This window comes from Gavia stellata, chromosome Z (genome assembly GCF_030936135.1).
Source record: "Gavia stellata isolate bGavSte3 chromosome Z, bGavSte3.hap2, whole genome shotgun sequence".
NCBI lineage: Eukaryota > Metazoa > Chordata > Aves > Gaviiformes > Gaviidae > Gavia > Gavia stellata.
The window spans coordinates 49,442,647-49,455,043 of NC_082637.1; the positions used below are offsets into that span (position 1 = coordinate 49,442,647).

Here is a 12,397-nt window from a genome sequence, read left to right on the forward strand (position 1 = left end):
GGATATTATAATTTCAGTGTCTGTTTCTACTGAAAAAGGCTTTCGTTTCCACCTTTACAATTCTGTTTTATTCCAGCCTAGACAGTTCCACAATAAATGATGGTACCAAGTTAAGATAGTACAGGCTGGATATGGGTTGAAGTTACCAGTATCTAGAAATAGTAGAGAAAAAAAGATTGTTAGTTCTGATAAAAGTAATCTCTTTAGGTCAGGTGAATTACTATCCAAATTTACAATTAAAACCAACACGTAAATCCTACTGCTTTTCCAACTTCACCACATGCACTGAAATTTGTCCGAGGCCAATTCCTAGGCATCTTTAATTGCATTTTCTGCTGACTCTTTACACCACTCATATGACTTTTTTATTTGCACATGGAAACTAATCCTAAAGGAAGGCCACTGTTTTTCATCTGTTAGAAGTGTTACTGCTGAGGGGAAAGGAGATCCCAATTCAACTACAACAGCAATACACTCATGGCAACATGCAGGCTGTTCCTAGTAAGACAAAGTCCATATGGACAACTTTACTCAGTTAACGGTGCACGTTTTTCTGTAACACAGAAACTCAATCAATGCATCAGTAAAAAGCCAGAGAAAAGGAACCAGACGGATTGCAGAGCAAAGCATACTTCCTTTCTCATGTACAGCTTACTCGCACTAGTTTTCTTGTTTCTCACTCTTAGACAAAGCTAGTTTGAAAGCTAAATAGCAAAAATACAGTAACTATCTACATGCGATCAGTTCTTTCTGGAGATATCCAACATGCCAAGACAAATCAGTATTTATGAAGCAAAGCTTATTTCGATACTCTGCACTCTTCAAAGAGTTCAAAAATCAATGCACAGTTTCCTCATTTTAACACTGAAAATTACGAACCAGAAGGGCAGCCATTTTAAAGATTTTTAGCAAAAATACTGGTGTGAAGAAAGTGTCATTGGCAAATGTGAGTGCACATAAAAGCCTGAGAACAAACCACAGAGCAAGGATTAAAATAATGTATTGATAATGAAGGACACAACTGATACCAAGAAACTGGTAAACACTAAGGAATGTGTGTTTACATCAAAACAGTAAGACCTCCACTCAGCTAAGGATGGCAACAAGGTTACAGCACACTGTATATGCCATTCCTCCTCCTGTTATCACAACAAGAAGACAAACTGTACCCATAAAGATACCAAAGATCACATCATAAAAACTGTTCGATTTCTAAAAGGTATAAAGAACGTGTCTAAAAACCAGCTGACCGTTGCCAATTAAGAGGTATGAAAGCAATATACCACGGCCTCACAGTTCCTCAGCCTCCATGCTGAGCCTAAGCAACCCTGGACAGACCATGTCAACACCTGCATTATTTGCACACAAGTTTGATAGCATGAGCCAATTGAATAGGTGCAAGTAGCATGACTTTGCTTAAAACAAATAACATGTCTCCCTTTCAGAAGACTTTGCACTAAGTAACCAATTTCCTACATAATTTTAATCATTTAAAGCCAGAGTTCCAGTAAATTTACTGATCCAAGCTTAGCAAATTTTAGTTTTATTTTCTGATGCCCAGGTCCAGTATTTCTAAGGAAAGCAGATTTAAAGCAAGATATTTACGCAGACTATATATGAATATAACCTTTAGTGAATGCAAGATACACTGGCATTTTAAAGCATGTAAGAAGTTTATAGAAAAGCTTAATAGTCAGAAAAGTGTGCCTCGGCATTCAGTTTGTACTCTTTAATAAAACACTAAAAAGAATAAAGCTTACCTGAGCTATTATAGACAGAATGCCTACCACAGCTATAAATGCCGCAATGCTAGTGGATCCAAAACCTATAATCTGAAAAAAAGCAGAAAATGCATAAAACAAATGCCAAACACAATCCAGGACAATCACTAGCAAAGAGGTACCTTCTTCAAAGAAAACACTGATCCCTGCTTATAATCTAAATCCATGCAGAAGTGTCCACTTTCAATAATCCTTAACTCGAGCACTTGCCAAGAAATCCACACAAGAAAAAAAAAACTGCCTTAAAAAAAGGAGACAGAGGAAGTCATGCATCTGGAAAACTGGAGTTCTTTATCCACTCCCACAGACACAACAGCTCTGCAACAGAGAAGATCCCACCTCAAGACATACAAACTGCTGCACTGAATGGGAACAAAGGTCTACTTACCTTTATGAACACATACTTAAGCTATGGCAGGGTTTATGCCTCAGGAGTCAAGTGTTAATTCAGTTCTTGGCTTAGCAAAGTACCCTGCCTTTATTTTTTAAAGCTGTATTTTGCCAGAAAGCAGTTTTCTGAGCAAAGTCTTCAACAAGAAACAGGTTTTAGGGAATATAAACATCCTTATTAAGATGCGAAGACACCAACACTTACCTGTCGCAAGTACAAAAAAAAGCTAGAATACTGGCCAGCCTCAGGCAGATAGGAGAGAAAAACTGTAATGCAGATCGGGAGAACTGTAGAATCTTTTCTAACCTTCTTCAGAGACTGTAAAACAAAGAAACATCACAAGTATTGGAACGTTTATACCAAGTCTAATGAAAGCATAAAGAAAGCAGAAGGTGGATTCAGCTTTTAAAAAACCATTTTTACCCACACATACAAACCAAAAAAACCCAAAATAAATTAAAAAAAAATCTCACATGGAAACAGATAAGCTGAACGCTAAGTTAGAAACAACCCCCTGTTATATAAGATTTGTGGTATCTGATTCTTCTGCAGTTTCCGTTTGATTTTTGAAGCTACTGTTCAGTGCCAAATTACAAGTATATACTGAAAACAGCACCATATAATATTTAGGAAAATGCATAATATCTTCTAACTGATCTCCATACTAATCTGTTCTGAAAGATGCTAGCAAATAATATAGCTTCATTACGAATGTTTCTCTTCCCAAATTATGAGTGTGTTTTTCCTTGTACATTTCTTACACTTGTTCATCCATAATATGAATTCGTTTGAGTAACAAATAAATTGTGGACAACAAATTCTTTAACTGCAGTCTTTCAAGCATGTCACTCATCTCTCAACATTCACAACCAGTTCCCAGCAGGATGGATTTCATTAAGAACAATCACTCTTTCCTCTGTTAAGGTATTAAGGTGTAACATATTCACACTTACTCAGCTAATATGTGTTTAAGTGAACAAGTTATTAGAAAGACTGCATGGTATGTTTTAACCCTTCCTATATATGCCTGTAGAAAAATCAGGCTTTATAGATCCATTCTATATTTAAAAAAAACCCAAACACATACAACCAAAAGTGGAATTCAAGAGTGGGGAGAGATACTGCCAATCAAAAGTACAAAGCATAAAATGAATATGGAAAAGTCTTACAATATCAGGGTTTGGGTCTGTAGCAGTGTAAGAATTCAGTATTTCTCTTACAATAAAATAGAGCAAGTTAGAAAAGTAAAGCATTTTCCCTTTGGATTTCACATCAAACATTGTTTCCAATTCAAGAACCATTTAATCCACAAAGTTGGGTTTGGTTTTGGTTTTTAAATGTAGCTAGATCTCTTTGTGCAAGATCAGAGAACAGAGATTATGGTATACTGAATAGTCAAGCTACCAATAAGATTAAAGATTTCCCAGGGTTACAAATGCAATTAATTATTACTGTTAATTAATAATCAATTATTTATTAATTACTTATTTAAGTGCATCTTACTGCAAAAGGGTCTGCTTGTTCCCATGATATAGAAGCTCCCCATGAAGCAGGTCTCATTTTTTCTGGGAGAGATTCTGGTACAGCTAGCAGGATGAAGCAGATGTCCACAACAGCCACCAACGTGGCCACTAGTACAACAAGGTTATCTCCATAGCTGGCAGACAAGTATGCTCCAATGGCAGGACTAGTTACCAAACTTGCTGCAAAAGTGGCAGATACCTATGCACAAGAACAGTTTACAAACTTGTCAAAGTGGTTATTCTGCCACTGCAGAAAAATGAAGTAACTTGCTCCACACCACCACCCCTCCCCAGAAATGTGGTTTTAGAAAAACACCAGTCAGTATTTAAGTTAAAAAAAACAAACAAACAAACAAACACTTATGACAGTAAATACGGGTCCAAATAAAGTTTCTCCAGCCTCCTCCACAGCCCACTATACGAGACAGGATTTGCAGTCAAACAGTGAGTTTGGCTCAGAGGAAAGTGGCACTTACTTTCAAATAAACTAAAATGGTTTCCGTTTTCCAATTATGAATCTGATGAAATTTCATTGAAAAAGTTGTCAGCACATTTAAATGCCTGCCTAAGTGAACCTGAGCCTCAGCAGTCCAGGTAATACATAATGCCTTTGTTAACAGTTTGCATATTAAATACATAGTTACCACTGATTAGCACAACAAACTAGGAAATCATTAGCCATGACAACAACTTCAACAGCAACTGTACTGCTTCATACTATGTTGTAGTGACATGCAGCTACTAACAGATCACTTACTATATTCTCATACAGTGGAACATGATGAAAAATAAGTGCTGTAGTTAAATTTCACTATAAAAATCATCAGAAAAGGTTTGAATCAGGCTAGCTTGTTTGGTTTTTTTTAATTACTTTTTTCCAGTCCCCAAAATAAAAACACTGCGTAACTATTTTATAGAATAAGTAAGAACACAAGCTAGAAATTTAGCTTTATACCAAGCTAGAAAAAAAAAATCATAAGGAAAAGGTATAACAAACAAACTGATTGGAAAGATATACAGACCTCATCAAAACAACTGCACTTTAGTCTACCGCTTTACAGAATTTGAGATCAAGCTGTTTCTGTTAACAAAAAAGCTGTTTGAAGGCAGGCGAATAAATCCTCCAAATATAGTTATGGCCCTCTTTACTCGCAAAAGAAATAAAGTGGAAATTCCAGAACTTTTAAACCTGTTTTGTGCTCTGCTAAAACAATACACACAAGTTTGGTTCAAGAAAACTAAGTCCTTTATTTTCTTAACTGTTAAATCAACATCTGAGGAATTATACATCCCTAAGGCTAAAAATAAAGGGAAACCTTAACAGCTCAAAGTTAGTATAGTCAGCCAAAAATCAAGTCCATGAATATCTGTATAGTGAAAACATGCAGAGAGGATGAAGAGATAAATGATGTTCAAAGGCTAAGGGCATCTACCAATGGGCCTCCAAAACCTAAACCAATATAGATATTCAGGAAAGCAAACTAAGCAGGAATTACATTATTACTGGAACAGCTAGTTTGTACTAACTGAACTATTTTCCTCTTCCCTTACTAATTAAGACAGGTCATGACTAAGTTACTAAAAATACAGTATTATTCACTTTCGCCCTTCCTGCCTTTTTTGACTACAATAAAAGCCATTTTATAGTAGAAAGAAATCACAAAAACTAAAAGTGCAATTTACAGTTGGTGGAAAGATGTTGCCAGATCAAGTATTAAATGACTTGCATTGCCTTTAACAACATTTCTTGTTCTGCCTGTGAAACCTAAAATATGTTTTGTTACACATGCCCTCTATGCAGGTAAAGTTGTCAAATTCTTACTTTGTTCCTATGAGCAAAGAGCAGTCTGTGCAGCAGTAAAATGTCTAAATTAGATTTCCCAAACTCTAATGCAATGCCTTGATGAATGGTTCATTCCTTTCTCTGTCAACCTCATTACATTAATTGGGAAACAATCTGTGCATCGAAACACAAGTTCAATACAAAGGTCATAATCTGACCTTTTTTTTTTTTTCCAAGTTTAGCATATCTTACCAGTCCATAGGCTGTAATTCTTTCATGTTCTTGTGTTACATCAGCTACATAGGCAAATATTACAGAAAAGGTAACAGAAAAGATTCCAGATACCGAAATCATAGCGAAGTACCACCTAATGATTTAAAAGCAACAATTAGAAAGTTTAAGCTAAGACCTCTTGCTTTTCTCTTACTAAAAGCGAGTTTGTATTTAAGCTATGAGAAGTGTTCCTCAAGAACTAATATAGAGCTTTACTGGAGATGAACGATGGTGCAGTCTGACCTAAATACTGGAAAACAGCATTTTGATTTTTAATATTCTGCTGTTTACTTTACATCAGCCTAAAAGAAGTGGCCCCTTCAGGACATGGTACCTATACATTCTCACATTCTCAAAGTTGAATCAAGTTCTTTTTTCATAACTTAAACTATCTGAGAACTCAGCTTCTCAATCACTTAAGGAATAAACTATCATATAGAACACTTCGGAAGCTGAACTCTGAATGCACTCAGTGTACACAAAGTTCTTTTGTAATCCTCGTGTCACAATGAATGTAAATGAAACTGAAACCAAATCATTTCCATTCAGTTAAGACTTCAAAGTTGCCTAATCAAAGAGTTGCAAGATCTCGTCTGCAGCAATTATACTTTTCTGTGATCAATAAATTCTAAGGTTCATTTAGTTTTAAAAATATGTTTATTACAGCATTGTCAGTCCTCAGGGGGCAAAAAAAATAACAGCTGAGCTTAAAACTGCGTTAGACAGGTCTACCAAACCATTTTAATTACTGTTATACTTGTGTGAATACAGTAACTAAACCACATTCCGTAATTTCTACTTTTAAGTTACAGTTTTAACACCTCTTAAACAGAAAAGCTCCAGAATAACGCAATCACGTCTTGAAAGGAAAGTGGCTTTCCTCTTGTCTTTTTGTCCCTCTCCCACTTCCTCAAACTACTCCTCTGGTTGAATTTCTGCTGTACTGACAAGCTCGCTACTGCAGTCTCTACCACTTACCATGGACTTATTCTCATTAACGGAATTGGGGCACAGGTGAAGAAAACTGTAAGAAGAAGAAAAGATTTTCTTCCCCATGCATCTGATAGAGCACCTATTAGCGGAGCACTGAGAAAGGACAAAAAACCCTGTGACAGAAGAAAAACAATTAATTTGTCTATAGTTACATTTCCAAATTTCACTTTAACCACAATATAAAAAAGGGCTAAAATTGGAATTTGATTTGAAATTAAACACAAAATTGTAGATAACTGAAATCATACACAATTTCTTCTACAGTCTACTTTTCTGTGATTTTGATGGTTTGTTTCAAATTTATTAAACCTGAGTGTAATGAAACAAAAGAAGAGGCATACACATTTTTTAAGATCAATTTCATTCAATACAGAAGTACCACAGACTGCAAAAGCTTCTTAAAAATCTCCAAAATCTACAGTCCAGTTTCACAAAGGACATCATCTTAGCCTCTATCATGAGACTTAGTGCTAGACCCCAAACCCAAATTCCCCTCTAATTTGGACTGTTCTAAGGGACAGTTTTGGGTAACCTAACTGTTCTGTGAAACAAATTGAACAGAACACTTACTGCTTTCTACTACATATTTATTATGTACAAGACATTTGTACTTTGCAAGAACTATGACGACCATTTGAGCAAGCTTCACAGCTTGAGACAGTGGAACACCATAATGATATTCCAGTGGCAAAAGTCAGACTTACAGGTACAGTTGTCATGGAAAAAATTGACTAAGGATCAAATACTAGATTTTTCAGCATTTCATTAAGTCCTAGAATCTAGGCCTCAAGTCTGTTCTGTATTACACAGAAAAGCAAAGCCTTTCACAGGTTTGTTAACTGCAAAACCTCCAGAACAGATGCATCTTCCTCCTAAATTAGCATATTGTTCTCTCATCAATCCAACTCTGCCATTAATCCAAACATTAGTAAATACATGGTTCTGTAAGCACCTCAATACACTGGAAGTCTGCTCCAGCTAACTTTAGCTAACTTCTGGTATTCAAATATAGTCACCTTCAAGTTTAACATATGTGTACAAACTACTGTACTAAATCACTATTCTGTCAAATACCGATAAACAAGTCTGAGTCCAATGATTTCAGTAAGTAAATTGACAGCAAAAGCTATAAAGCCAGACCACCAGATCCTAGGAAAGTTAGATGCCTTACTCAGAGGACATTAATGTTTTTGCTCCTTAAGAGTAAGATTTCAGTAGAATATGAATGAACATGTTTTGCTAACTGTCACCCCAAACACTTCTGATGTTTCATAAACAGCATTTTAAAGAAAATATTGGACACTAAAGTCCACACCCACTCTGCTCTATGCTCCCCTCTTTATTACACCTGTTAGAGCAACACATACATTTACACCATGATATTAATACACTTTTCTACAGATGTGCTCTGTAGAAAATATATGGGGATCCCTCCCTTTACTACTTTTAAGTGATACTCATAGTTACACTGCACTGTGAACTAACAGAGTTGAAAGAAAACACCAAGAGGAACATGGATTTTGTTTTTCTAAGAGAACAATGCAAAGCTAACTTCCTCTTTCAGTTTGAGACATTCTGACATCCCTAATGCATGGTGTTCTGCCAATCCACCATGGAAGATATCAAGACGGCAAGTCCGTCCTAAAGATGTCATGTTCTTACAGCTAAAAACAACGCTTTAGATTTGTTACAGAACACAAAGCTAAATAATTTCTGGGTGCTATAAATTAACTTAGTCATAAGTTACACTAAGTGCTTTGAAGCCTCTCAGTAAGACAGTTAGCAAAGAAGAGACTTTCAAGTTTTAGTTACACTAGAGAAATTTTGCAAGCTTTTTTTGTGGCAACAATCCAGCATGACCACTGCGTGAATGCAGTGGTATAAGTAAGCTATAAGCTGCCCTGAATATCTTGACTATCACAGAACTCTCAAAAACTGATTAAAAAAAGATCAGGAAAAAAAAACCAACCCTGCTGAAAATTAGCTTTTACACCACATCTTGGACAAAATAATCACAGTGTTTAAGTGCTTAATCTTTTATCTCAATGGTATCATCATGGCTGTATTAATCTGCTTTTGATATAAATCATCTAACATTAGGAAGCAGACATTAAAAACCTAGCTCCATTCTCAGAAAGATCCTTATCAAGATTACAATAGCTACAAGTGGTTCCTATTCAAATGAGAGGAATTTAAACTTCTGAGACATAGTCTACTTGTTTCAATATGCTACCATTTAGCAGTAGAACTTGAACTGAGCCCAAGAACATAACCATTACAATGAAAAAATGGTTTAAGAATTAATTACATTCTCGGTGTTTTGGATGTTCTTATGGAGAATGCAGGAGAGACAAATTACAATACAGGAACACAGAGAATACTTAGGTCAGAGGTTTTAAAAAAAATCTTACCTTAACACCTTGAATAAGACCATTCATTAAAAATGTATGATGGGAAAATGTTTCATGTAAGACCTGACAGGGGAAAAAAAAAAGCATTATTTGAATCAGGAGAGACATGACAAGGTTGATTCAAAATTTAAATTTGATTTGTAAAACAAGATAGCTCTCCGGGGACTTGTTAAAAAAGTATCTTATCCCAGAATTATACTCTTATTTGTCTTCACAAGAAAACATTGATAAGGCTTAGTATCAATTGATTGGCAAAAATTCCTCTGTTGGCACAGACCACACTGTACTGCATAGTTTGGTTTGGGGTACCTTGCTCCAAAAGGAGATCAATGTAAGCAAAAAGCATCTCCATGTGGTACAAATCACAGAATTTTTGAGGTAGGTAATTCCTTCAAAAGGTTGACTCAATCACTGTTACTAATTAGGATTGAAAATGAGATTCAGCTAACTTACTCTGTCAAGAAAAAAAACAGAACTATATTCACAACCACCCAAAAAGGCACTGTGCAAACTTTTCTGAACGAACTGGAGATATTTGATAGTCATACAGTTAGAAACACTTTGATGAACAAGTAGATGCTTATAAATACTAGCAACAGTTCTGAGTGTTTCATGTGTCCTTTAAGTATAGCTATGAATTCATTCAAGGTGCTTTACAGGCTGTCTTAATTCAAGGGCAAGCATGTTAATCTATACTAAACAGATTTACCATAAATATGCAAGAGAGTTAAAAGGCCTCACAGGTGCTACTGTGTTGATTAAAAAAGTTATTGCAATGATTAAAGTGTGTATGCACACACATTTCAGATTCATTTGCTGTTTTTATCTACAGGTAAGTGCCAACAACTATAAAAATTATTTATAAGCTTATTGAGAAAGCCACTAGCCTGAAGAAACACAATACTTTAGTGTCACTGAAAAATATCACCGTCATTTCTCAAGGATGACTGAGATGCTCAAATCATAGGTTTAATAAAGGTGGCCGTTCCCATGTTAACTACTGGTCAGATATATCTGCTTATTTACACCCCTTTTTCCTTCTGGTCTCATCTTCTCTTTAGATAGTTAAAGCAATTTTGCACCTGTATGACCACTGATCTTATTATATGAATGGAGAAAAAAAAAAGTCAGGGTTCAAATTAGAGGTCTAAAAAGCAGATGTCTTCCAATTCAAAAAAAATAAGCAAGCAGGAAGCTCGCAGAGTCAAATCTAATTATATTTCTGCGAAGTGTTTTCCAGTATTTTTCCTGGGAGGCAACCACTGCTGATATTGCTTCAAACTTTTGAGATTAATTTATGTTACTTTATAGAGAAGAGAAATGCAAGTTGATAAACAGGTAGAGGGAACTGCCTTACTCAAGTTCTACCGATAGAAATATTCATATATTCAAAAAAAGATTATATTGAATACAGAATATGGCCTTAAGTGATGAATATTGCTTATGGTGATTTACTAATATTGGCTTATAAATCCATAAGTAAGAGGAATGAGCATAAGCTTTGGGCAGTCTGTGAGCAAAATAGCGTTTGTGTGCTTTATAAACACTTTAAATCTTTTCTTCTCTAAGTATAGTGTCATGTAACAAACACTACAGCTTTCAGATGTCAGAAGAAGTGAAAAAGTAATCTAAAAAACTAACTTTAAATAATCTCAGCTATCACAGAATACATACAATTTATTTTGACAATACACAACACAACATTTTAATCTGATTGAATGTTGACAATGACGTCAAGAATCACGACACAACCACGAATAATTTGAGTGATCATGCGCTTTGACCAACAGACCAGACATTTCCATTTCTGCCTTTCCTACTAGACAAACCTGCTTGAGCAAAAGTGGGCAGCTGGCAGTTCAAAGGCTGAACCTTGCTCACAAGAAAGCTCTACATGACTTCTAGTACTGCTGGCTGATAGCAGGCCAAGGTAAGTAACCACAAGCACATTACAACACAGAAGGGTGCACAGTATCAAACCAGATTTGAAATTATTTAAATCAAACAGCAGCCTTTCAGTGTGTGCAAGGCTGATTACAAATAAAGATCATCACCCCCAAGAACACAGAAGTCATTTACACCTGTGTAAGGTAAGTTACACCATTATATGTAATTCAGTGCTTTAAATTAAGTTTTCAATCCAATGCAACAGCCTAAGTATTCAAGACCACATTAGGGAGGAACACAACATTCAAAATACAAGATATTCAAGACCCCAACTGTACTGAATCCACATACTTCAGTCAAAATAAGAGTTTAGCTTTACATTAGAAGCATTTCATAACACTCCCATTAGACACAGTGCAATGATAAATACTAATTTCAAGAGTTAACATTTCAGCTGCTTGTGACTAACCATAAAAATTCATATGGAACTATTTCAGTTGGAGTACACTATTGAGGAACTATTGAAGAAGCCACCTAACATGTAGTTGTATTAAAGTGGGCGTTATTTTGGAGACTGCGTGAGAATTACTATTTGCACATTATCACTTTAAATTATTAGTGTCAAGTGTGGGCAACTTGAAGTTGAGCATTTTGGTTACGAAAAAAAGGAACAAAAAAAAAAAAAAGAGACCACCCAGTAAGCTTCTCTGTATTTTGACACTGGCAAGACAGCGTGACAGGATGGTAATTTAGTGAGACATCTACTTTATGGAAATCTGTAAAGTGTTTATATGGACTCTTTTAATATTAAGCTATGTTAAAAAGATCAGTGATTGTCTTTAGGAAGGTTAGACAAACACCTTTTAAGAGTTATGTAGATTATTTTATTTGGAGTTTGGGGAAGGAAAACAATTAACTCCAAGGTCTTTCAATCCTACAAAACCTTGCTCGTCGTGTATTCAAAGTGCTCTCCAACATTATCTGATGAAAAACTGGACTAATAGACTTTTGATGACTTCTCCCAGGCAAGCCTGTTTTCAGTGAATAAGACCCATGCCTTCAGATGAAAGGCTTCATATATTATTACCAAACACTCAAATTATCTATTCGTCTGGAAAATAACTGCATTCCAGAACAGATTAAATACTTACAAAATCCATTTCTTACATGAAAGCCTTTACTTTTTACTTCAAGTTACACGCTGGCAAAACATCCAGCCCACAATTAGCGTATAAAGTTTACTATGGGATGCATAGTTTAGTCAATTGTTAGACTGCATGACGAATTGAACTATGAAGTCTTAAAAAATGCCAGAATTTCCAGAGAGGCTTTCATCAACACACTAAACTGATGTT

At 35.5% G+C, this 12,397-nt stretch overlaps 1 protein-coding gene across 1 annotated transcript in view; it reads right to left on the bottom strand.

The window, feature by feature from the left end:
* The window catches only part of MFSD14B (major facilitator superfamily domain containing 14B), a 33,589-nt gene that overhangs the window by 9,290 nt on the left and 11,902 nt on the right, over positions 1 to 12,397 (bottom strand). The window contains exons 3-8 of the mRNA XM_059833534.1: positions 9,156 to 9,218; positions 6,730 to 6,857; positions 5,731 to 5,845; positions 3,676 to 3,894; positions 2,377 to 2,490; positions 1,761 to 1,832 (exon numbers count right to left, since the gene is read on the bottom strand). Coding sequence (XP_059689517.1) covers positions 1,761 to 1,832; positions 2,377 to 2,490; positions 3,676 to 3,894; positions 5,731 to 5,845; positions 6,730 to 6,857; positions 9,156 to 9,218 — 711 coding nt within the window. The remainder of the gene's footprint in view (positions 1 to 1,760; positions 1,833 to 2,376; positions 2,491 to 3,675; positions 3,895 to 5,730; positions 5,846 to 6,729; positions 6,858 to 9,155; positions 9,219 to 12,397) is intronic.